Raw genomic sequence first — 24,993 nt, 5'->3', positions numbered from 1 at the left:
TTTGAGTTCCTGTTTTCAATTCTCTCAGGTTCACACCTAGTCGTAGAATTGCTGGGCCATACAGTAATTCTATGTTTAGTCTTTTAAGAAATTCCCCTTTTGATAAATACAAAACTCTCACACCAGTACTTCCCTGGTGGTCCAGTGGTTAAGCCTCTGTGCTCCCAAAGCAGGGGGCACACGGGTTCAATCTCTGGTTGGGGAACTAAGATCCCATGTGCCTAAGAACATAAAATAAATAGATAAAGATGAAGGGTTTTTAAAAGAATAACGGAAACAAATTTCACACCTACGTAAATACCATGATACGTTACTCCCCTATCCCTGACGTGGACGCTCTCCCTTGAGAATCAGCATCTCTAGGGAGCATGCAAGAGCCTTGGCCCAGCTGGCAAGACTGTCCATGGCCTGGCCCCAACTCCCTTTTCCATGTCACTGTCCTCCTCCCCTGTGCTCTAACCCTGGTGTGTCCCTGTGATTTCTAGAGGACTATGCCTCCACACCCTCTCTTTCTCTGCCTACTCCTCTGGCAAAAATTGTCCAAGTCTTCCTGGATTTTCTCTGCTTTCCCACAGCACCATCTCTGCACCAAGAGGGCAAAAAATACCACCACTCTGAATTGTTCAAAAGGGTAGAATCCATGCTGGCCTCTCTAGGCTCACATAGCTTGCCATCAACCAAGCCTACACTATATAAAAGTGCAAGATAAGCTGAAAACAAAACTTTATTGGCATAAAATTTCAAGGTCAAACAGATGGCAATGGGTTATCCAAAGGAAGTTTCACCTATTTAATGTAATAAAGTACTAGCATAAATATGTTCTATTGATCTTTAAAATGCTACTAAGTACTATATTTAATATTTCATTTGACTGCAAATGTCTCAAGGATAGGAATTACATTTTTCTAACTTAAGCCTTCTTTCTTATGAAATATAACATATATAGAATAATGAATTGCATGAAAAAATGGCTTAATGAATTAGTATAATTCAAATATAACTCAAAACCCAAGTAATCACCACCTAGTTCAAGAAATAGAATGTTGTTAGGCCCTCAGAAGCCTTGCATGTGACCTTCCCCAATGATGACCTCTTCCCTTAGAGCAATTATCTTTAAGCAGGTCCATATCTTTGAAAATAAAGATCTGTATCCCAGTTAGGCAACTGAAAGCTTACAAAACAATAAATCAATGTCCAAGATATTTTCCTAGAGTCTCAAGGTATGTGCATGAGACTCTAGATAGTGAAGGACAGAGGAGCCTGGCATGCTGCAGTCCACGGGGTCGCAAAGAGTCAGACACACGACTTAGCCGCTGAACAACAACAAGGTATGTCATCAACAAATGTGCTGGGTAATGCTTAGTTTCACAGCTCCATATTTTATAACATCTTTAGTTTTATCTACCAAAATCAATTTTAATAAAATAATAAATTTCAGGTCTTCAGGAGTTTCACTTTGGCTTTCACAGATTCCACTGGGGAAAAAAATCTCAGGTCCATTTATTTCCCTCTCATGTAACAGTTGTGTGTGTACCAATTTTATTGAGATATAATTCACATATCAAACAATTAACTATACAGTTAAATGTTTTTTAGTATATTTATGGTTGTCCAACCATCTCCACAATCTATTTTAAAACATTTCATCATCGACACCACCCCCCCCAAATCCCATACCAATAACAGTCACCTCCCATTTTACTCCAAGCCCCCAGCCCTGGGCAGCCACGAACCTGTTTTCTGTCTTTATGGATTTCTCTGTTCTGGACATTTCACATAAATGGAATCATACAACAGGTAGTCTTTGGTGCCTGGTTTCTTTCACTTGGTATAATGTTTTCAAGGTTCATCTATGTTGCAATATACATCAGTACTTCATCCTTTTTATTTCTGAGTAATACTTCATTGTATGGAAATACCACATCTTGCTTATCCATTTATCAGTTAATGGACATTTCAGTTGCTTCTATTTTTGACTATTATTAATCATGCTTCTATGAACATCTGGGTACAAGGTTTGGTACACAAGAAGAGTGAGACCGCCCAATCATATGGCAACTTTATTTACAATCTGCCAGAAGCCTTTCCAAAGGCGCTGCAGCATTTTACATTCCCAACAGAAGTGTATGAGGCTTCCAACTTCTTCACATCATTGCGAGCATTGTTATGATCTGCCTTTTTGAAGGGCAGTTGATTTACAGTGTTCTATTACTTTCAGGTCGACAGCATAGTGATGCAGCATTTTTGCAGATTATGCTCCAGTACAGGTTATTGTAAGAAAATGGCTATAATTCTCCGTGTTCCACAGCATATCCTTGCTGCTTATCTATTTTATACATAGTAGTCTGTATCTGTTAATTCAACACCCCTAACTTGTCCCTCTCCTCTTTCCTCTTCACTTTGGTAAACACAAGTTTGGCTTCTATATCTGTGAGTCTGTTTCTGTTTTGCACAAACATTCACTTGTTATTATTTTTTAGATTCCACATAGAAGTGATATAGTATTTGTCTGTCTCTGTATAACTTTTTTCATTAAACATAATATTCTCTAGGTCCATCCTCGTGGGTGTGAAGTACTATCCCACTGTGATTCTGACTTACGTTTCCCTGATGACTAACGATGTCATGCATACTTTCCTGTGCTTACTGGTCATGTGTATGTTAGCTCTGGGTTTTCATAGATGCCTTTTATCAGACTGAGGGAGTCCTTTCTTTTCCTAGCTTGAGTGAGTGAGTGAACATCGCTGAGTCATGTTCGACTCTTTACAATCCCATGGGCTGCAGACCGCCAGGCTCCTCCGTCCGTGGAATTCTCCAGGCAAGAAAACTGGAGTGGGTTGCCATTCCCTTCTCCAGGGGATCTTCCCAACCCAGGGATCAAACCTGGGTCTCCAGCATTACAGGTAGATTCTTTATCATCTGAGCCACCGGGGAAGCCCAATAATTCCAAGTTTACTGAGTGCTTATATCATGAAGAGGTGTTACACTTTGTCAAATGACTTTTTTAGCCTCTACTGGTCCTACTTTTTCTAACTGTATATTGGCTACTGCCATTCTTTAGAACAACACCCAAATGCACCCTGAAAGTTTATGGACTATTCAGCATAGGCCCAAATTAAACACAAACTCCATAGACATGAATACAGCACAAAGCAATTCAAGTAAAATAAATGGTGTCATAAGAGGATCTGTGTTCAACTATGAAATAACCAAAACTGTTCAATATTAAAGAAGTCAACAAAAAGCTCTTACACTGATAGCCAAATATACCTAAGCCAAGTGGGTTTTAGAAAACTTTTAGTTTACAACTTATAATTTAATTTTAAGTAAACATCTAGTGTACAACTTTTAAAATCAGTTAACCGCCTTCTGATATTTAACCAAAAAAAAAAAAAAAAAACCATTAATAGAAGAATAAGTTTTGACTTCATGATGACACATAATCACTTTGTAAAAAGATGCATACACGTTCCCTCCCTTATAAAATTCAAAGCCTAATTGGGAATGCCATAGACTGTGTGGAATTTTTTAAATGCTAAAAATATGTAAAGGATATTAGCCCAGACCAAAGTAACAGATCTCCAAAATAACTAACGTACATGTTGAGGTTCTGGAAACTACATTGGCTCATAAGACCAGTACCAGCTAGAACTGACTAGAATTAGGAGATCAGGAAAAGGCTTCACAGAGATGTATTTTGCCAGAGCAAAAGAGAAACACAGATGAACTAAAAGTAGCTCATCTAATGAGATCTTATTAAGAGAAAGCCTTAATAACATTAAGAACATTTCTGTTGCTTATTTTCAATGTTTATTTTTGACCAGTGAGTTGGAAAATACAATGAAGCAAAGATGTCATTATTCAAATAATTTCAAAGGAACCATTTAAAATCAATTTTGGGGGGCCAAGTTATATCTCAAGATGTTAAATCAAATCACATATTTTCTCAAAAGATACTAATACATAAGTCACTTATTTTTATATTGAGTATCTCACCCTAAACCCCAAAACACAAAGATTCAGGGTTTTTTGGTTCATGTTTAATCCTGCTGAGATTTACAATATCGCAAATATTGCCCAAGTCTCCATTTAATTCTTCTGAAGTATAGAGCAAGGAAGGGTGCTTGGAAAATTTACAAGAGATCTACAGGAACACAGACTGCACCCTAGGAAGAAGAGATACTCTCCTCTTCACCCCAACGTTCAGGATCCTAACCCACTGGGACTGCACCACACGAAATGCAGTGGCCGAAGGGGCTCTTCTTCCACAAAAACACTGCACTAATTCTCCAGCATTCAGCTTCTCCACTTGAATGGAATAAAAACCCTTTTGAGAACAACAATTACAATCCCCCCATTTTTTTCTCAGGCGGACTATTGGACTTCTTGGTGCACACACAATGCAAATAAGGCCAGCTTCCTTTCACAGAGTGATTAATATGCAACGACAGCCTGCTTTCTTAGGAGGATGTGAAGAACCACCAACAAGCTTTTCTAAACCCAGAGGTTTCTACAATTCTTTCCACTGTTTATTTTTAAACAGAAGATTACACAATGACGCCAAGCGCTTTAGCTCTAATTTGCCAATATTTTGTAAACAATGACAATTTAGATTTTGAAACCTTTTGTATCATATTTAAGTCTATGGTCAACCATGGAAGCCAATATATTAATTTTTCTCCCTAAATCTAGGAAACTCACTTGTGTGAAACAGAATTCAAGTTATACTTTCAAGAAATTGCACTTTGTATTTAAATAGCAAGACCTCTCTGGCATATACCTTTGGCAAACTCATGATTTTAAAAATTTATTATAAATTCCAAACCAAGAAATTACATTTTATTGGTAATCCATCTAATTCATATGCATGTGCCTTTATAAAACATGTGATTTTTTTTAATTATTGTTAAATTCAATATAAGGCTATGCCTTGATAGAAAATTAAATGAAATTTGTTCAATAAAACAATGTCACAAAGAAAAGGGAATTTTTGTGCTACAGATTACACATATATGCACATTTATTCTCAATAAAATAATTCATAAAGTATCATGTTTCCTTGGTGGTTTTTACCAAACTTTCCAAGACAATGCAAACATGAGATATTAGACCTTCCTTACTAAAAATTTCACTTATCTCTCTCTTTTAACCTATCTTCATCTACATAGTCTCATGAAGAGATTCCAATCATAAGAAAAGAAACTCATCAACAACTCAAAACATTTTGCTCTGGATGGATACAAATTTTTCTATTCAATGTATTAAATGTCAAAATGAAAATTTGATTTTTACTTTTTTTTTAAAAAAAGCTTCTATTAAGACGTTATATATAGATGAGACTTATGACTTCGAATTGAATTTCAGTCAAAATATTTCAAAATTATATATAGGTCAATACCTATAATCAAACCTATGGTCTAAATCAAACCTACCTTACTGCCAATAGGCCCAGATCCCAGGGCATGTAATAATGAGGCAAGAGGAGCTGACAGTGACATCTGAGAACCGTCAGTTTTCTTCCAGGAGAGACATTAGCATTATCTCAGGGACATCAGCAAGTCATTCAAGATACTCTTGTTTCCTTGTGAAGCCAGAGTGTTTAACTACTGCAAGTCCCTTACATGCCTAGCTTCTCCAGGCATCACTACATACGTAACCAACCCCGCATTTAGCACCACCAGATTCACTGTAGGTTTACACTGTTTTCCTCTTTCGTACTTCTAATTCTAAATTAAGGATTTTGTAGTTATAAAAGAAAGAGAAAGACTTTATTTCTTCTACTCTGTAAGCAAATAAAAAGATGAAAGTGAAGACTAAATTAACAATGGAACTCCTCATTTTAAATCCCTCCTGTTGAGTCTGTCAAAAGAGAATGTAATTTTAAACTTACTACAAAGAAAAAGTTTAATATTTAGAAACACATACCTACATTGTTAAAATAATTATACATACTTATAATTTATGTTTGCTGAAAATATACTCCACTATACACAACTGTTATGGTATTTAAACAATACAATGTAACTCTGCAATAGCTAGTCTCTTAATATTGCACAGGGCAGCAAAAACAGCACAGAGTAATATAATACAGATTTACCTCCCAGTGACTTCAAAATCATCTACTATAAATATCTCTGGAAAACCAAATAATAAATGATTATCCTGGTTTCTTATTTAGATACAAAACTACTCTTCAATACCTAAATCAAATAATGTGTGAAATGTTTATCTTCTAAAAAATTAATTCCTACATTTAACTTGGCTGTGAAGAACTTGTAACCCATAAATATATTCTTTTATGAGAAGGGAGGAGGAGAATAAACTCTCTGCATGACCAGTTATCTTAATTGAGTCTGACCAGTAATTTAAATTCTGATTCCAAAACCAATTTAGCTCAGAATGACCTCAAATTGTAATCGAGGGCAGTTAACGGACTCATTTTCAATCTCTTATCTTCAAAGAATATCACACAATGTCGCTTTTTTGCTTCATTATGACAGATGGTTTTCTTTGATGAAAATTTTAAATTTTAAACATGTCATGAGTAACTTTAAGATACGTACACAAAAGGGAAAATTTGAGAAAGGAATAAATAGCTCTTAGTTATCTTTTTTTGACATTTCAAGGTTGTCTTTGGTGTCTCATTCCACAGGAATAAATAACTACAAACGCAATCAGAAACAGCTTAGAAAGCAGTTTAGATTTTCTTTTTTTTTACAAAACTAATACATTCATCTTAGACCAAACACAAGGAACAGAGGAGTTATTCCGTAAGTTTGAAATTAAGTGAATATCTCTAGTAAACGTTTCTGCTACTCAACAAGTCTGGGACATAGCCATTTGCAAATGTGTTCATGAAACCGCTCTTACTCTAGTTCACAGCATCACTGCCAAGCCCAAGTCTTTATATCCAAGAAATGTGGGATCTCAGGCCACCCTGGCATCTTTTGAGGGCTCCTTAGTTCAGAAATTATTCAACAATCTGAGACCAGCCCTAAGTCCCTCCATTGTCAATTCCCTTGAAGGTGCCTTAACGTTCATCCTCTTAGGTCTCTGCCTTTGATGCACCCCTGAAGCATGTCCCCCTTCCTTTAAGAACTCTTCAAGCTTCTTTCCATCTCAAAAATTCCATAGGAAACCATATGAGATAAAAGATTTCAGAAATCAGCTTTCGCTTGTAGCAAATTTGAACCCTGAAGGAGAGAGGTCACCAGAGGGTTCTCACAGTCTGCTCCAAAATTAAAACTAACCATTTCTCTCTTACCACCAGTCCTCTCATACCACTAACTTCAACCACACACACACACACACACACACACACACACACACGTAACCTACAGTATTATCTCATCTCCCATCCTGTATTCTTCTTCACTCCAGCAGTCTTTACTGCATATTTATTAATGGAGAAGTTAAATGACAACGTCTTTGTTCTTGGGGATATCAGGCATTTGAGAGCAGAAGTGCCCCACAGCAAACAGGAGAATTAAATGAAATCTTGACTACTGAATAAAATATTCCCAAACCATATCTCCCACTCAGCTTACAGAAAAAGAACAGTCAGACTTATACCCTGTCATTTGCAAAATGGTGGATTCTCCTCAGCTGATCTCTTAAGAGAAAACACAGGTACAATGAGTGGGTTTGCATGGCCCCCATCCAAGGGACTAGCTCTGTGTACCCTCACCCCGCAGTGAAGCCCACCCACATGGAGCTTCCCCATAGTTTTCAGGGTCTCACTCCTAATTACTAGTAGGCATCCAGGGACCATTCAAGTTTGAGAAGTGAAATGAGACAATATGAAACACAGCAGAGATGCTAAACCCAATAGTAAAGAGGAATTCAAAGGAAAAAGACAATACAGGAAGCAAGGAAAATATTCTAAAATACTCAGGGATATAAAATTTGTTGCATCAAGAAAGAAGAGGGTGCTACCACAGAGACATTCAGACCACATCAAAGAGTTCTTAGAAATTTTTAATATGCTAGATGTTTATATCTTTTTGTGTTCTTTATGTTATATATGTTAGCAAAACAGAAAATTCAATAGAAATATTGGCAAAAAACTGAGAAAATCTCCCAGGAAACAAAGGATGGAGGCTTGGTGAGACCAAGAAATGAGTAATAGGAGACAGAAGATAAGAAAAGTCAGATGATCAATCCAATTTCTAAATAAGAGTTCTAGAAAAACAAATTTAAAAGATACAAAAATATCAAATAAATAATGTAGGAACATTTCCCAGCACTGAAGGGCATGAATTTCCACACTAAAAAGGCCCACTAAGAATCTACCCCAATAAATGAAAACAAACCTAAATCAAGCCATATCATTGTGAAATCTCTGAATACTATAAAGAGAAGATCCTAAAGCCTTCTACAGGAGAAAAAAGTTTCATGCAAATTATCAGAAACTAGAATGTACTGAATTTCACACATGCAACAGAAAGCTAGAAAGTCTGGAGCAACATCTTAAAAATTCTTAGGAAAAACAATTTTCAATGTAGAGAATTATACACCAGGCAAACATAAATGAACTGCCATAAGCCTAGAAAATTTACAGTCCAGACTGAAAAACAGGGGAAAAAGGAAAATAACCATATTTTAACATATTGAGAGGGGATATATACTTCAGTCTGAGAACTGAACCATGAATTAGTGATAGGTATGTAGAAAACTAAGCTAAAAAAACTGAGGCCATAATACACTCAAAAAAAAAACCCCAGAAAACTATAAAAGAAAGGGAACAAAGTCACAGCATTGATCAAGGCTCAGCTATAACAATACTTATATGGTCATAATAATGTAAACATTAAATACTGGTTTAACAAAAAATTTAAAAAAATTCAATATTGGGAGGCCACGGTAAAGAAGGAGGGAGTGGGAAGTGTGTAAGAGTAGTAAACTCCAATAGGAAAAAGTCAATAAATAATACCTAAAACTGGAAATTAAGAAAGTATAAATATGGAGATAAAAATGTGGAAACAGGTAAATGAGTAGAAAGTGGTTGTTTCAGGGGAGTCAAGATCAAAGGTTGGAGGGTTAAGGAGGGGTAAGATGGGGTAGAAAGAGTTGGGTCTGGGGATGAATGCTTTTTGTTTCAAGTCATAAAATAATTTAACTTCTTAAATGTGAACATTTCAATTTGCCAAAAGTAAACATTAAATTCAAGAAAGAAGAGAGGAGTGACAACCAAGTACTTGCAATTGCTTGACTAGTTAGGATCTTTAATCTCAAGATACATTTAGAATAACTTAGCAGAAAGAAGAGAAACGAACCGACCCACCTTATCTTAGTGGTAAATAACTGTGGGCTGCAAGCCAGACTGAGAAGCTGTACAGTATAACAAAGTCACTTTATAAGAGTGAAATATGAAATCTTTGTCCTAAATCCTTAGAGATTAGAATGTCTCGAGTCAATTTTCCAGATGACTAACACTAATTACATTACCTCTTTCATAGATAATGGTACCTATGTTTATCTTTGCTTTATTTTTCAACTATATGGGAAAAAGTCATAGCTCCTTTAGCACCTAGCACAGAGTTGAACACAAAAGACATATGCTCAATAACTGAGTCGGTATAATTGTTCCCTGCTGCTTGAAAATGAGGTTTAGTTATGAATAGGCATTATTTACACTGCACTGTTTTAGAGACATTCCCTTAGCATCTGTGATGCATAGGGCTTTTTTTTTTTTTTTAACCAAATACTAAATGGCTAAGATTGGCATGCTTTCTATGTTCCTGAGTTTGAGTCTCATAATTTTCCCATCCATTCAAGTTACTGCATCTTGTTCCCATCAGTGCACCTGTACCTAGCAGTCATGTTTCCTTGATGCTAATCTGAATATAGGAGTCTTTATAAATGTGGTAGAGTATAGAAATTAATGAAGAATATATGAGCTCTTTCTGAATAAAGGTCTTTATTTAATGTCTAATGAATCAAGTCCCATGGACAGAAGAGCCTGGCAGGCTACAGACCACAGGGTCGCAAAGAGTCGGACACAACTGAGCAACTAAGACTATGAATTAAATGCATACAATTCAATGCATGGGCTTGGGGGTTATCTATTTTGGCTATCCAGAGGATTCATTCTTTCACTTCTTCACTCTTTCCCTTAATTCTTCATGCTCCAAAAAATAAAAGGTTGCCAGACAAATGACTTCCGTATTAATGAAGTGCTACTAACAGGGTCTTTATCAGCAGCCATTACTTAAATATACCCTGAGGTTGGGAAAGATTGAAGGCAGGAGGAGAAGGGGACGACAGAGGATGAGATGGTTGGATGGCATTACCAACTTGATGGACATGAGTTTGAGTAAACTCCGGGAGTTAGTGATAGACACTAACTGGTGTGCTGCAGTCCATGGGGTCACAAAGAGTCGGACACAACCGAGCGACTGAACTGAACTGAAGCCTCCCACCATTGACAAGTTTAATATTAACTCTATGCAAATAGAAAGAAGAATCTATATGAACTCATTTGCTCTATAAACTACTTTTCTCAAAATCGAGACCACTTTGCTTTCACTAAAGATAAAACAGCTAAGCAATCAGCCAAGGCATTTCTAACCCAGTCGCAACTCAATGGTGAGTTCAACTCTGAACTCTCAGAGAATGAAAAATAAATTGAAGAAAATGTGACTCTAATTATAATCAATACTTAAATCCAACACTCATTGTGCACCCCTTCACTGTGAACTTTAGCAGAAAGAAAGGAAATGAGAAAAAATGGCTGAGTTTACTATGTGCCAGACAGCTGTATGAATTACCTCATTTTATCTTCACAATAACCCTTTTATGTAGGTATTATTATCCCTGTCTCACAGATAAATAAACTGAGTTTTGGAGAGATTCAATTATTGGCTCAAGGTCATGGACAGCAGGAAAGGCACCTTTCAAAATCAAGTTTGATATAAAAGATCCATGAGGCGCCCCCTACAGTATGCATTGCCTATAGAACACCAAAAACAGACAGTAAATTAAGAAAGGAAGGTAATTTATAATATCAACTTAAATCAAAGTGTCTGCACTAAACTTAGATCTTCTCATGCATACAACAGCAGATCTTTAAGGTTTCCATTTGTGTCCTGAATAGAATTATCATATAGCAACCACAGCTTAACTGGTAATTGGCAGTATCTATCGTGGACAGAATAGACACTTGGGAGCTGAAATATAAACCAAAGAACATTGGAAAAGTGGTCAATCTCAACCATTACCACCCACTCCTCTGCTGATCTGATAAAAGCAATGCATCTAAAACGTGACAGGAAGGACAGATTTTAGAAAATTTTCCATGAAAACTAATGACTAATGGGTATGGGATTTCTTTGGCTATAATAAAAATGTTTAGAAATTTGAAAAAAGGTCATGTGCGTGTTCCTACCAGTCTCTCTTGGCTCTTTCCCTTGGTGTGCAGGTACAGTGCCAGACAGCCCTGAGCTTGAAGCCTTCCCAACTACCTCTTCTCCCCTTGTTTTTGGCCAAGTGTCTTAAGATATCAGCTCTTCCTCCACCTTTGACTCTAAGAACCTGAATTTCACTCTCCGACTGAAATTACTCTAACGTTTCCATTCTCCTCCAAATCCAAAGATTCTCCTTGAGTCTCATCCTCCTTATTCTCTTAACCACGATGAGCACTGTGGTCCTCTTTTTCATTGCACTATTTGTTTTGCAATCGGAACATTAAGCTCATTAGAGAAAGCTCAGATTGTATAAAAATAATCTTCTTCCAGTCTTAAAAAGTGAAAAAGATTTTTAAAACAAAACTGAGATGATGCTTATAAATTCCATTTGCTCTACAACTCTTCTATTAACATTATTATCCTTCTCTAACCCAGGCATTCATACTGCGAGGCTCTGGTCCCCTTTATTTGCTCAATATCACTTCATAAATTATGGACAAGTACCATTACAGATGCGACATAAATACAACAACACAAATGCTCCAGGTGTGATAAAGACTCCACAGTGTACCAGTTGTAATTCATGGTGTTTTCTCTCCACTGAAAAAGGATAAAAATACAGACTACTACGACTCTGTCTTCTTGATCTCCTTAGCTGGGTTACCTCCAAGCTTCCACCCAAACATGCAACAAGTAACGTACCTCATCCACGCTAAATCCTTCCTTTAAATCTCTTTCAGCTCTCATTTACACTGTGAAGAGTTTTCCAATCTCCCCTGGGGCACAGGCAATCTTTATCCTGCCTCGACAATCTTAGCCACGTACTGGCTTTAAATGCTACCTGGTATTCCCAGCTGTCTTTTCATTCTCCACTAGACAGTAAGCTCTCTTACTATCAAGGAATTGTACTTGAGAGTTTTGGGGTTTTGTTTTACATCTGCAGCTAACAGACTGCGGCAATGCTCGGTAAGTATTTTCACTGTCATTGCTCTCCCTCTCCCCCCAAACCCATTAAATCTCCTCCCTACCCCTTCTCCGCACTCCAGGCAGTTTTGCTTTCCCTCTAGTTCTATATTCCTCCATCTATGACATTAGCTTTCTAACTCTTCTGACCCGAGTCATAACACAATATATGTTTTCCATCACAGCCAGATCAACAAAAGTTTCACAAAACAATATCTACCCTTACTACATAAGATATACTCTCTATTTTATTCGATTTCTTCTTTCTCCCTTTTTTTCCCTTCCTTCCTTTCTTTAACGCTAGTAGAAGCCAACTGAATAGATTCCACCACCCATGGTTGAAAAATACTGACCTACAAGTTAAGACACAAGGATGCCCGAATTTTTTCTGAAACCTAATGTGCATAAAACTGAGGGTATCCATTCTTCATCCAAGGTGAGCCCTTCTTCCCAATTCCCTATCAGGCTGACAGTACCATGATTATTGCATTACTCTGGGTTTATAGCATAAATGTTTTTCTCTCTCAGTCTGCTACCATTTTGGACCTATCATTTCCTCTTCTGGCTGATTTGTGATCGCCAGGGTATCAGCTGTGCATCCTTTTCATTCTTACCCAAAGTTACCACAAGTATATCTTTCCAAGATTACCTGCTTTATAAAATATTGATATATCACAATTGTATTTCTTGAACAAGCAGCTCTGATACACAAAATTTGATTTTTGTAAGACCTTTCAGCTGTGTGTCTATTTATAAAAGGTATAGTTAAGTACTTTGGTCTGTTGTGAATTTCACATATATTATTTGATTTGATTTTTCTATTCAAATGATGAAATTACAGTTCGAAGATATTAAGCAACTTTCACAGATAAACTAGGCTAGTTGGTAACAGAGCCAAATGTTGAACCCAAATCTTTAAAATCTAAACCCAACTGTTCCCTTTCTTCACATACACATTTTCCAACTCTTAAAACAAGACTTTCATTGCACTTCACAGGCCTTCAAAGCAGCTTCAACTGAATTTCCTATCTTCCAGCCTCTAAGTTCTCCATCATCTAGCTAATTTTTTATAACGTAGCACAAAAATCCTTTCACCAATTCACGGTTTCGTCCAGCTCCTATAGGGCTTGCCACATAAAACCAAAACTCCCTTTAAGGACTGCAATGATCTCATGACCAATTAGGCCCTACTTGCTTCTCTGCTAATTCACAGCTGCCATCAAACGCAGAGCCTAACACAGCAGGTATTTCATTGCTGTAGCTGACTATACCCTTGAATATTTTACAAAATGATTTTTCTTACATCCCCAGTAGCACCCCCTCCTTTGTTCAGCATTTAAGACTTTAATAAGACCTGTCCCAATATCCAGTCTGCTTTCATTGCTCCTCAACACTAAGGATCCTCCAGCTAGATGTATCTCCTACAGAGAACTGGTCCTTCCTCTTTTTTATCCTTATGTTCTGGAGCTTGAGATCAGTAGCTCTGCCACATCTTTTTCCCCAGACATGAAAACCAACTAAGATGATTTTTGGCTTTCTGAATAATTCTCACAATTATTGTCTGCCTCCTTCTCTCCAGGCACTTACTCACATAGTACCTTTCAGGATTTCCTGCCACCTGAACTAAGTGTTTTCTCCCCAGCCATCTGAAAGCCTCTGCAGGACCAGTATAATACACTAAATGTATTTTGTTTTTCCCCTCAGCTTCCAGCACAAACTCTGCACATCCCATTCACACCAGTTTAATAAGCATTTCAAACAAAACCTCCATGGAGGATGAACTTTAAAAACAAATATTGAGTTCCATTCAGTTCAGTTGCTCAGTCATGTCTGACTCTTTGCAACCCCATGAACTGCAGCACACCAGGATTCCCTGTCCATCACCAACTCCCAGAGTCTATTCAAACTCATGTCCATCGAGTCAGTGATGCCATCCAACCATCTCATTCTCTATTGTCCCCTTCTCCAACCTTCAATCTTTCCCAACATCAGGGTCTTTTCCAATGAGTCAGTTCTTTGCTTCAGGTGGCCAAAGTATTGGAGTTTCAACTTCAGCATCAGTCCTCCCAATGCATAATCAGGACTGATTTCCTTTACAATTTGGTTTGATCTCCTTGCAGTCCAAGGGACTCAAGAGTTTTCTCCAACACCACAATTCAAAAGCATCAATTCTTCAGCGCTCAACTTTGAGTGCCTACTGTATATGACCTATCTTACATACATGAATTATTAAAGCTCACCAAAACCCATAATGCAGGTGTCACTTTTCCCATTTTATGGAGAGGGGATGCAGCAACTTGTGGAATGTCAGTGACAGTGACTTTGACCCAGACCTGTCAGATTCCAAAGCTCTTAATACTGCCTACCACTCCCCCCTCATTTCCATCAGATCCAGAAGGCAAGCAAGTTCACCTTTGCTTGGCATATACTCTGATGGTGCACTAAGTCACCTCAGTCGTGTTTGACTCTTTCGAGCCCGTGGAGTGTAGCATGCCAGGCTCCTCTGTCCATGGGATTCTCCAGGCAAGAATACTGGAGTGGGTTGCCATTCCCCACCCAGGGGTCGAACCCGTGTCTTCAGTATCTCCTGCCCTATAGGCACATTCGTTACCACTGAGCCACCCAGGAGGCCTGGCTGATCCTATATGTATTCAAATTATCCTAACCTTAGGAAAGGATGAAATGCAGTCAAAGAAAGGAAGTTACAGTCCGAGCTTCACCTGAGTAAATCACTTACTCTCCTAGCCTCAGTTTCTGTTTCAAGACCTAACACAATCCGGCCCCGAGAATTGTTTTTTCTCCTCATCTCTGGCCACTTCTCCCCAAGCACCCCACACTGTTCCCCAGATATGACTGTATACATCCAGGTCTCTATGCATTGGTTCTGCTGAATCACCTCTTCTTACTTCATCCCATGAAGGCAAACTGAGGCTCCTTACCCACCTCAAGGGAGCCCCAAGCCGAATTAATTGCTTCCGTTGTGTTCCAATGGTATTTAACTCATGTCTGTATTTATAAGTACAGATGCCTCCCCCACACTAGATGGTAAGCTCCAGACGCAGAGACACACCTTACTCAACTTCATAACTGAAACCCAGCACAATTCCTGAAACTATTTGACCATCACAAGGTTTCCAGAAAGTTCTCTGAATTGAGAAAGTCAGGAATGTCGGCTGTGATTCAACCAAGATTTGTTAAGCAATCAATCAACCATGCCTTCAACTAAGAGGAGCATCTGTCCTTCCTACTTCAGAGTTTTTTCAGTGTTATCTGTTTACCTCCCCAACTATCCAAAGATGGACTTCCCCCTGATAATCTCTCATAGCCCCCTGATCCTTTTCTTACTTTTTAATCAGAATACGTAACTATAAAGATGTGTGTGAATTACTTTGTTAATGTCTATATTCCTCCACACTCTTAGACTGGAAGCTCTATACAAGGATGATATACGTTTAGTTTACCACTGCATTCCCAGCACCCAGCACCCAGTACCTACTCGATTAATACTTACCAAATGAAAGATATGAAGATTAAGAGACATAATGATCAAAACCTCTGTGAATTGTATACAGATGACAAATAAGATACACTAATTAGGATTACATATCCAGTTTATCCCCTTTGATGGCTAAAACAAAACCTTCCGTCTCTTCTCCAGTATCCTATGCCTTTAGCTGGCAAACCTCTTCCAGCCTCACCAATAGGGCACTTATGTTTGACTCATCTGAGTAATAAGCAATTAGCTTATTTTTATTCCAGTTTGTAATTTATAAAAATATCGGCAGTGAGACACATTTAATCACCTCAGTTCTCACTAAAGACAGTCTATAAAATATAGGTCAAATAGCCTTTTCTTTTCAAAAATACCTTTGATTTTGATACATGGTTCTCATCTTCAAAGCACTATACAAACAACCTTTATGAGGTATTTATTTAACACACTGGAACAATTAGTTTGTATTCTCAGGCGAGTGGGTCCAAGCAGGCCAAAATAGTTTCCACGACAAGTCAGATGTTTGCATGGACTCCTTAGCTGCATGGGTCCCTTCCAAGGCTCGGGGGGCGATGCAGGTCTGGCGACCTGTGCTCACAGTCAAAAGCAAGAGAGTTCTGAGTTGCCATCAAAATCACAGACCTTTCGGACCCATGAAACCCAGATGAATCCTTTTGCTAACAACTTTCAACCTCCTAAGACCCTTTTCTCTCTGAAGTATTCATAACCAACAACATGGCAGGCATATTTAAAACAAGATTTTTAAAAATCTAGTTCTAATCATTGAAATACAGTACTTTAACATCCTTTTTTAAAGTCTATCTAAAAAGAGCATGATGTCTGAATAATTTTTTTTCTAGATCCATATACACCCCTCTTTCTCTTTAATAAGCACAGCTCATGTGCATTCTAAAATATTCACAAGGTTTCTAACAAGGAGGTATTGCTAATTTTCCTACCTCACAGAAAAGGAAATGAACTTAGAGAACTGAATTGACTCACCCGGGATCAGACAACTAATAAAGGATCCATGTGCCTGGGGTGTTACCCGAGGGCCACCGGCCACTCTCAATCTCTAGGCTCCCCTACTCACAGGGTTCCTTGACAGCAGAAATTAGGTCATCGCAGTGCTTTGTAATTCCCCACAGAGCTGATGATAAAAAGCTGGCACTCAATAAACATATTTGATGAACTATTTAAGAGAATACCTATTGTAACCCAATCCCTACTGGTGTGACACCACTATGAATAATCCTAAATGGTGAGGTAATCTGATCTCTCAGGAATGGTACAGAATGGAAAACAGGGCCAGATGTTGCCAGGGTTTGCAGCTACAAATCAAAACGTATTCAGTGAGCATATCCAGTGGAACACAGGTTAGACAAAAGCCTTTCAAGTCCCACCAGCGCGGCAATCTTGGAACTGAAGTCATATCTACAATCATATCTACATATATCTGGAGAAAAAGAATGCCTAACAGGTTTATTAAAACCTTTAAAAAACACACACAAATACACAAGATAGACCAAATGTTTTGTTCTTTGAGCACAGTCCTCTTTGAGTGATTGCTTGGAAGTTAAATTAATTCTGCAGGAAGGAAAAAGTGTGGCTACCTAGCTGAAAACACTGAACTCAGTGGCTGCGTGTAGACACGGCCTAACAGCATTTCAAGTGTAGTGTGCTGAACGTGCCTGGATGGCCACCATTGGCTCCCACACCAACATCAAAAGGCAGCGCTCCTAATGAGGATCTTCAGCCAAGAGACGGCGTTTCAACACCAGGAAACAAAAAGGCATAATGGTGCCAGATAATTTACATCCCTGTATACCAGCAAATGGTTTTAAGTGTGGCACCAAGATCCAATAACAAAAAGGGCTAAAGTTGACATGCCTCTGACCTTCAGATTGACTTCTGCGTTGTACCACTGTACAGTAGCTAAGTACATTTGCCTGTATCGTTGGTAGTGGGTTCACTACATGGTTTTCTCATATGAGAAACTCTGGATCTCATAGAGACCTATTCATCAAGACTCAGAGAGGTCCTTGGGTATTCACTCTTCCTAACAGGCCAACTCTGACGATACTGCTCAAAGCCTCATTGAGTATTTTAAGAGATGTATAAAATCCTCCTCTGGAATCATATTATTTCTTCCTTTTTAACTAAAGGGATCTTAATCTTGACTTCTTGATTCAAACCTCAAACAGCCGTTATCATTATATGGCCTGTTGAGTCATGTTTTCAATTTGGTTTAATTTGTAATTCATTTTTAAGACTGGAAAAAAAGTGCTATGTATAATTTCCTGTCCCTTCTTTTAACATTCCAGAAGTTTCCTAGCCTATATAGGGTTAGGGGAATTGAAGAATTATCTAATAATACCTAAACGGAAGAATTATCAGTTATGGAATTTACATTAAAACATTTATATTGGCAGCATAAGACATGTGTGTGCTCAAAAGCTCAATACTTAAATAGCACAGGAGAGCCTTTTAAGATGCCTTTGTCTCCTGCCAGAGTGACTGTTCCCATAAGACTGACGAGGGCAGCTGCCAGTCTCGTCTCTCCTCCTCCTGCTGACTGGTTCTGCTCTCCAGCACCGCAGAACCAAGATCAGCAGCGAAAGTTCAAAACGTTCATGAGCAACAGGTAGTCAATCACTTATTTTTCACCAAGACAGGAAGGATTGTCTGTAAAATATCTTTGGAGGTCTGCCATCAGCACTGAAGTCCCTTTGAGTCTGGGAAGCAGCCCCAGTTCTTTAATTGTGAAGACGTAAACGTGGGGAATTCAAATATTAAATAGAGGCTTTGTCACCTTAAAAGATTCACTGCTTAGATCAGAAATTCTGAAGTCCCTATTTCGAGCAGTGGGAAGTTTACAAGATACTGTCTGTAATTTACAAAACTGGGTTCTGCAGCAAACAAAAACATCTGTCATGTCAAAAGATTAGTATTTGAATGACAAAATGGTGCTATTTATTTTGAAAGGCAATTAAGATGTTCCCTGTGACAGAAAAAAAAAAATACAGATATAGATCACTTACATTAAATGACATATTACCTATCTGAGGAAGCTAATTAATGATAAATGTATTCTAAAGAAAAGTGCTATGCAAAACTCTCAAAATTTGGGGTTTTTTCCTCTCTTATTGCTGCTTTGACTAAGCACCTACAGTCCTTGAAAACAGCACATCCACACCATGAATTTTTTTTGCAAACAATTACTACTTTAATTCTTGAACTATCAAACTCAAGAAACACCATTTAAATCAACAAACCCATAGCTTAATCAATTAGCATAGACACTTCAATGAACCACCTTATGGAAAAAGTATGTGTCCTGCTATTGTCTGCTATTTTAATATTATTTTCAAAGAAAAAAACAATTCTGGGTAAAGGTATCTGGAAAGAAGTCATCAAGTTTAATCTGTCAGGGAAAGAGAGGGGAAGCTTCTTGAAAAACTAACTCTAAAAAACAGTAAGTGTTAAGACTATGGGCTTCCCAGGTGGCTCAGGGGTGAAGAATCCGCCTGCCAATTCAGGACAAGAGGGTTCAATTCCTGGGTCTGGAAGATTCCCTGGAGAAAGAGATGGCAGCCCACGCCAGTGGGCTTGCGAAATGCCATGGACAAAGGAGCCTGGCAAGCTACAGTTCTTCGGGTCGCAAAGAGTGGGACACAGCACGGCTCTATTACATTCCATTAAACTTTGTTCAGAAACATACATTACTGATCGTAAAATGAAAACCGATAAAAAAAATATAGCTCACCATAACTGTATTGACAGCAAACTCTGCTGAAACATATCTTAATTCATTTAGAGAATGATATCAATATGTACTATATATATACATGCAAGCTAGCTTTTGGGTAGCAAAGGTGCTCTTTGTTCTTGTTCTGGTGCATCTTGTTAGAAAACCAGTCCTGATCACTCCCTGACTCTTCCAAGTTGGCAGAGAATTGCAAAAATTATCAAATAAACGTATGACTTAATAGCCATTCCAGATCATTCAATCAATTTTTCCACAAAACATCTAAAACTGGCATCATGATAAACTCAAATTTGTAATTCCACAACCTTTTATTTTATTACTAAGGCGCAGAAGACACCAAAATGACAGAGGGGCAGCAGACCCGATTCCTTTGGTATATTAAGATGAACACACCTTACATTTAAATCTTCATGTGTTCCCAGTCGTGCACTGACTTAACCACCATTGTCCCTGGAGATGCTAGAATACTGGAGGCAAAAAAAAAAAAAAAAAAAAAAAACAGCAAAACGTGTATGTGTGTGGGTGGGAGAGAGAGAGAGGGAGGGAGAGAGAAGGCTGCTCTGTCATTTCTGTTTCTCTCCTGACCCTCTGACTTGAACTCCACATTTTTTTTTTAATGGTGAAAACAATGCTTTAATGGAAAATTATTTCTCTTTGGAAAACCGCTCAACTTCTTTCTTTGGTTAAGCAACCTCGCATGTGTTTCTCGTTCTTTCTGCCTTCTCCCCGTCCTCACGTTACCAGGGTCCCGGAAAAAGGATGCTTTCCTTTCAAAGCACACTGGTCAGAAAGCCACCCATGCCTTGGCAGCCAAGAACATCCAGTCTGGGATTCCCTGGGCGTGTACCTGCTGTAACTCCCTGGGGAATCCCAACACCAAGAGCTACACTCATCACGGGCTTGGAAAGGACAGCTGAGCGATCCCCCAGAGCCCCTCAAAGATCAGGTCTGTAAGGTCATGCCCCCACCTAGGGGACAGAAGGCCCCAGAATCTCACACACACTCTCGCGCGGTGCAGGGAAATCAATCGCGCGCTGGAGACCTACCGAGACGACGTGAGAAGGCCTGACAGGGCGCCCCTGGGCAGCGGGCAGTGGGCACAGAACCAGGGGTCAGCCGGGGTTGGCCCCCAGTCAGGAGGTTCGCGCCCCCCATCCCCGGCCAAAGCCCCGCCCCCGGCGGCGCCCCCGGCCCGGGGCGCGCCGTTCAGCGCACGCGCGTCGGTGCGCCCAGCCTCTGCGCCCTCCCGGACCACACGCTCCGGCCCAGACGGCTCGGCGTGCGCGCGCGAGCCCGTGTGTGTGTGTGTGTGTGTGTGTGTGTGTGTGTGCGCGCGCGCGCGCGCGTGTGTGTGTGCCGAAGGGGCGGGAGGGATGGTCCAGGCCAGCGTGCAGAAGGCGCGAGTGGGCGAGCACGGGCGGGTCGGGCCGGGAGACCTCCCGGTGACCACCTCGACTCCACGTTATCTCCTCGGAAACTGCGGCCCGGGCGGGGGTCCGGCCCCAGGGCGGGGTTCCTCCCGGCCTGGGGTGGGGGCGATGAGCGAGACCGTTAGGCTGGAGCACCCGGAGACGGTGCTGGCAGCCCCGGGCCGCCACCCGCGCCGAAATAAAAAGCCTCTCGCAGCTTCCCGCCCAGCCAGCCTCTCTCTGATTGGTCGCCGGAGAAGGGACCCGTGTTGGCTGGAGGCGGCGGCCGCGCGCGGCTCTCGTGCCGCCCGGGGAGGGGGCGCGTTGGGTGCTCCCCGGCCCGCTCTCCGGCACTCGGGCCCGGCGGTCTAGGGCCGCTCCAGCGGCGTCTGGCAGCGGCGGTCGCAACGCACAGACCCCTTCGCCCGGCTCTCCTCGGGCGCTTCTCCCAGCACACGCCCCCCCCCCCGCCCCCCAGCCCAGAATGTCCGCCCACCCCACCCAGCTCTCTGCAGCCCCGTCTCCTTTATTCCCGTCCGTCAGCTCCAAAATGCAAATCCTGGGGTGGGGTGGGGTGGGGTGGGGTGAGGCGGGGTGGGGTGGGGTGAGCAGCTGGAGGGGAGGGTGGGCACGCACAGAAGAATCTTCCAGGGAGGCTAGGGTGGAAATACCCCAAATAGGGAGAAAAAAAAAAATCACCTCCCTCCCGGCCGCCAAGGTGTTTTGGGCGGCGGCGCGGCCCCCGCCACCCGCGGGAGCATCACTACTGTCTTCCTCCCAGATCCCTATTGTTCGCACTTTGCCAGGATCGGGAACCTCGCCCAAAGAAAGGAGACTGGGGCGAGGTGTTTCGAGAGGCTACCTGCCATTCTTCTCTTGCACCGTGCAACACGGGGTTCGCGGTGCGTGTGAAGGCACACGCGCGCACACACGCGCGCACACACACACCAGGCAGCCCCGATCACGCCCTCCTCGCCCTCCGCCCCTCCGCACTTCCTCCTGTCAAAACGCAGCGCTCGACCCTCCCATCCCTCCTTGCTCCGGGCCGAGAGCAGGCTTTGCAACTAACCAGCAATTTGGCAAATGAAAAACTAACGTCATATCGACAGGGAGGTGCAATAACGGCCACAGAGCCCTGAGATTCTGCCCATTTCGCCCCATTTTTGCAAACCGTTATTTCTCCGGGGCGGGGAGGCAAGGGGGTAGGCGCAAAGGCGGCGAGTCCCACTTTATTAGACCCGGGGAAATAACGATCGCGGGCGGCTGCCCCGGCCTTATTGTTCACTGTTCGCGGAGCCCAGGCTGAAAACCCCTACCCCACGGAAGACGAGCCTGTGCGGCTGCACCACCGAGCTACGGCATCCCCCGCCCCGCCGCCCGCTTTCGGGGATGGAGCGCTGCCCATCGCCGGCGCGGCCGCAGCGTCCCCGGGAGCGGACGGTTCGGCTCCCAGCGCCGCGGGCACACAAAGTGGGAAGGGCGGGCGCGCTGGAGGGGCGCCCGGCGCTCGCTGCGCGGGGAGGCTGTCCCGGTCCAGGCAGCCCGGGAGGGCGCGGGGTTCGGCTGGGCTGCAAGGACGACGCGCTCCTTCTTCAGCTCAAGGAAAACGAACACCCTTAGCATTCCACGTAAAACCACCCCCAAATAACAGCGTTCCTCGGGGGACGAGGAGGGGGCAGGGGGCAGTGAGCAAATCAAATTGAGAAAGATAATTTTGAAAATGTACCTGCAGTTCCCAGGAAAAACAAAGTCCAGATGAGATTCTTAGTTTGCAGCATTGTAATCTGCTGGCCGGGAGGGATGTTCTTGCCGCGGTGAATTCTCTGCCCCCCCCCCTTGCAGCGAGTGTGGACGGCGGCAGAGCAACAGACCTAGGGGCAGACAATTGCCAGGCTGAGTACGATTATTTTTGCAGAATTGTTTCCTGCCAGCCGCTGCCGAGATGCGTTCACGCGCTGATCGGAGAATGAGTGACAGTCCCAGCCTCAGCACACTCGCAACTCGGAGATCCTTGCGCTGGCCCGGGTTCGCTTTGATGGAACTGGGGATGGGAGCTGGGGGCGGGGGGCGGGGGTGAGAACCTCACTGTGTCCTTCCACCACGCCGGCCACAAATAGTGCCTCACATCAAGGAGGTAAGAGAGACAGGGGAGGCAGATGCGGCCGCCTGCAAAACGTGGCCTGGAGCCGCCGGAGGAGTCGGGCTCTTTCACACGCAGTCTTCCAGGCAGAGCTGGGATTTCTGCTTTTCACAATTCTCCCAAGCCTCCGCGGTCCTTAATGCCTACCAGCCTTCCTTCATCAGGAAGCTTGGGTACTTTAATAAGTAGTAGATAATAAAAAGGAAATTTTAGGTGTGCGTAGGATTTCAAAGTTATCAAATCCTCCATTTAGATCTTAAGATCCTTGAATTATAAGAATAGCCTAGGACTTCATTTTTTTAAGTGCAAGAAATTAGAAATTTGGAGAGGGATAGGGATTGCTGTTGTGGGGTTTGGTTTGGGTTTTGTTTATTGGTTTGTTTGATACTGGCTGTGAAGTTTGCTCTCCCTCAGAGAGGCAACAAATCCCAAGGGAAGGAGATGGGAAGCAACTGAAGTTAGGAGAAAAACGCAGATGTTTAGAAGGGCTTTTCAGAGATAACTGAAGGAAAATGTTTTCTTGTTTACAAATGCTGAAATCTGTTATAAACCAAGATTTTTTAAATGTAGGTTTTATGGTATAGGCACTGTATTAAATAGTATTTTCTTACAAGGGCATACCACCTCAGTTCTTAAAGACTTTAATACAGATCATCACTGAGGTACCAACACTTAAGAGTTTCAGTGAATCTTCCAGCTGTATTTTTAATAGAAGAGGGTGGAGGAGCAGGGTTAAAATAGGTATGTTTCAGCACCCGAGCAATGCTTGAGTGTTTAAGGAACAAAAGGTGAGGGAGAATCAGGAGCTGGCGGTGTTCTAGCTGCTGGACTAGCCTATTAGCCTAGCACAGAGAAACCCTCCCAGAGGAAGGCTGCCTGCCTGTGTTCAAAGCACCAGTGTACCAACATCACCATGCACTCCATTTTTCTTCAAAGGTCAGACTCTCCACTGCTGTATCACTCTTTTAAAACCTGCTCTCTGCTGGTTAACCAGCCAGCCTCCTTACTGGAGAGGCTTGCACTCCCCACTCCCCCACCCCGCCACCGCTCCTCCCCCCATCCCCCCACCCCCACGTATTTGATCAGGCCTGCCATACCAACAGACTGAAATACATGGGCCCCTAAAAAGGGCTTCCTCCCCCAAATCTATCTTTCACAACATTTGCTTTGTAATAATTCCCTCATACCAACTGTAAATAATTTTAAAATACACAGAAGTGGAAAGAACTAAAAATATCCCCCAAATCCCACAGATTCCAGAGATACCCACAGCTTTTCTAAGTCTTCTGTAAATGCATATGATTTTTACCATTGACATAGTCTAGTAGAACTTTGAATGCTGTTCATTTTCCCTAACATCTCATGATAAGCATTTCCCCAAGTAGCTAAAAAGTCTTTTGAAATCTTTTATAGCAATATAGTATTTCTTCATCTCCAAAGTTCTTCAATGGTTTTAGCATTGTTGGATATTTAGATTATGCCTAGAGTTTGATAATATAAATAATGCTTTTGGAAGTTTTTTGGTAAATATTGAGCAACCACTGTGCTTAGCCCTGTGCTGGGTACAATGAATTATATAGTTACTGTTGTTGTTTTAATGGTTGCTGGATTGAAGCCAAGCATCTTTGGCTTCAGACATGAGGTTCGGCTAACGTGTAAAATTGTCACATTAAACCTTGTAAACTTAAGTGCATAAATATATTAGACTTTTTCCTAAGGAAGAGACTTTGATAACAGGGAAAGAAGGGGAGAACAGGTCTAAGGGGGCAAGGAAAACAGTGAAGGTTGGGATACCTAAAATATAATTTTTCTGT

The 24,993-nt window shown here is 41.4% G+C and overlaps 1 protein-coding gene across 5 annotated transcripts in view; it reads right to left on the bottom strand.

Annotated features, from left to right (window-relative positions):
- NCAM1 (neural cell adhesion molecule 1) overlaps positions 1-23,030 on the bottom strand; it is a 348,410-nt gene extending 325,380 nt beyond the window's left edge. For all 5 annotated transcript variants that reach the window (XM_061144838.1, XM_061144856.1, XM_061144847.1 and 2 more), the window contains exon 1: positions 22,766-23,030. In XM_061144838.1, coding sequence (XP_061000821.1) covers positions 22,766-22,817 — 52 coding nt within the window. In that variant the 5' untranslated portion in view covers positions 22,818-23,030. The remainder of the gene's footprint in view (positions 1-22,765) is intronic.
- Positions 23,031-24,993: the final 1,963 nt, after the last annotated feature.

Source organism: Dama dama, chromosome 1, assembly GCF_033118175.1.
Source record: "Dama dama isolate Ldn47 chromosome 1, ASM3311817v1, whole genome shotgun sequence".
Taxonomy (NCBI): domain Eukaryota; kingdom Metazoa; phylum Chordata; class Mammalia; order Artiodactyla; family Cervidae; genus Dama; species Dama dama.
The sequence above is the reverse complement of the archived record's forward strand: the minus strand, read 5'-3'. Positions and strand labels throughout refer to the sequence as shown.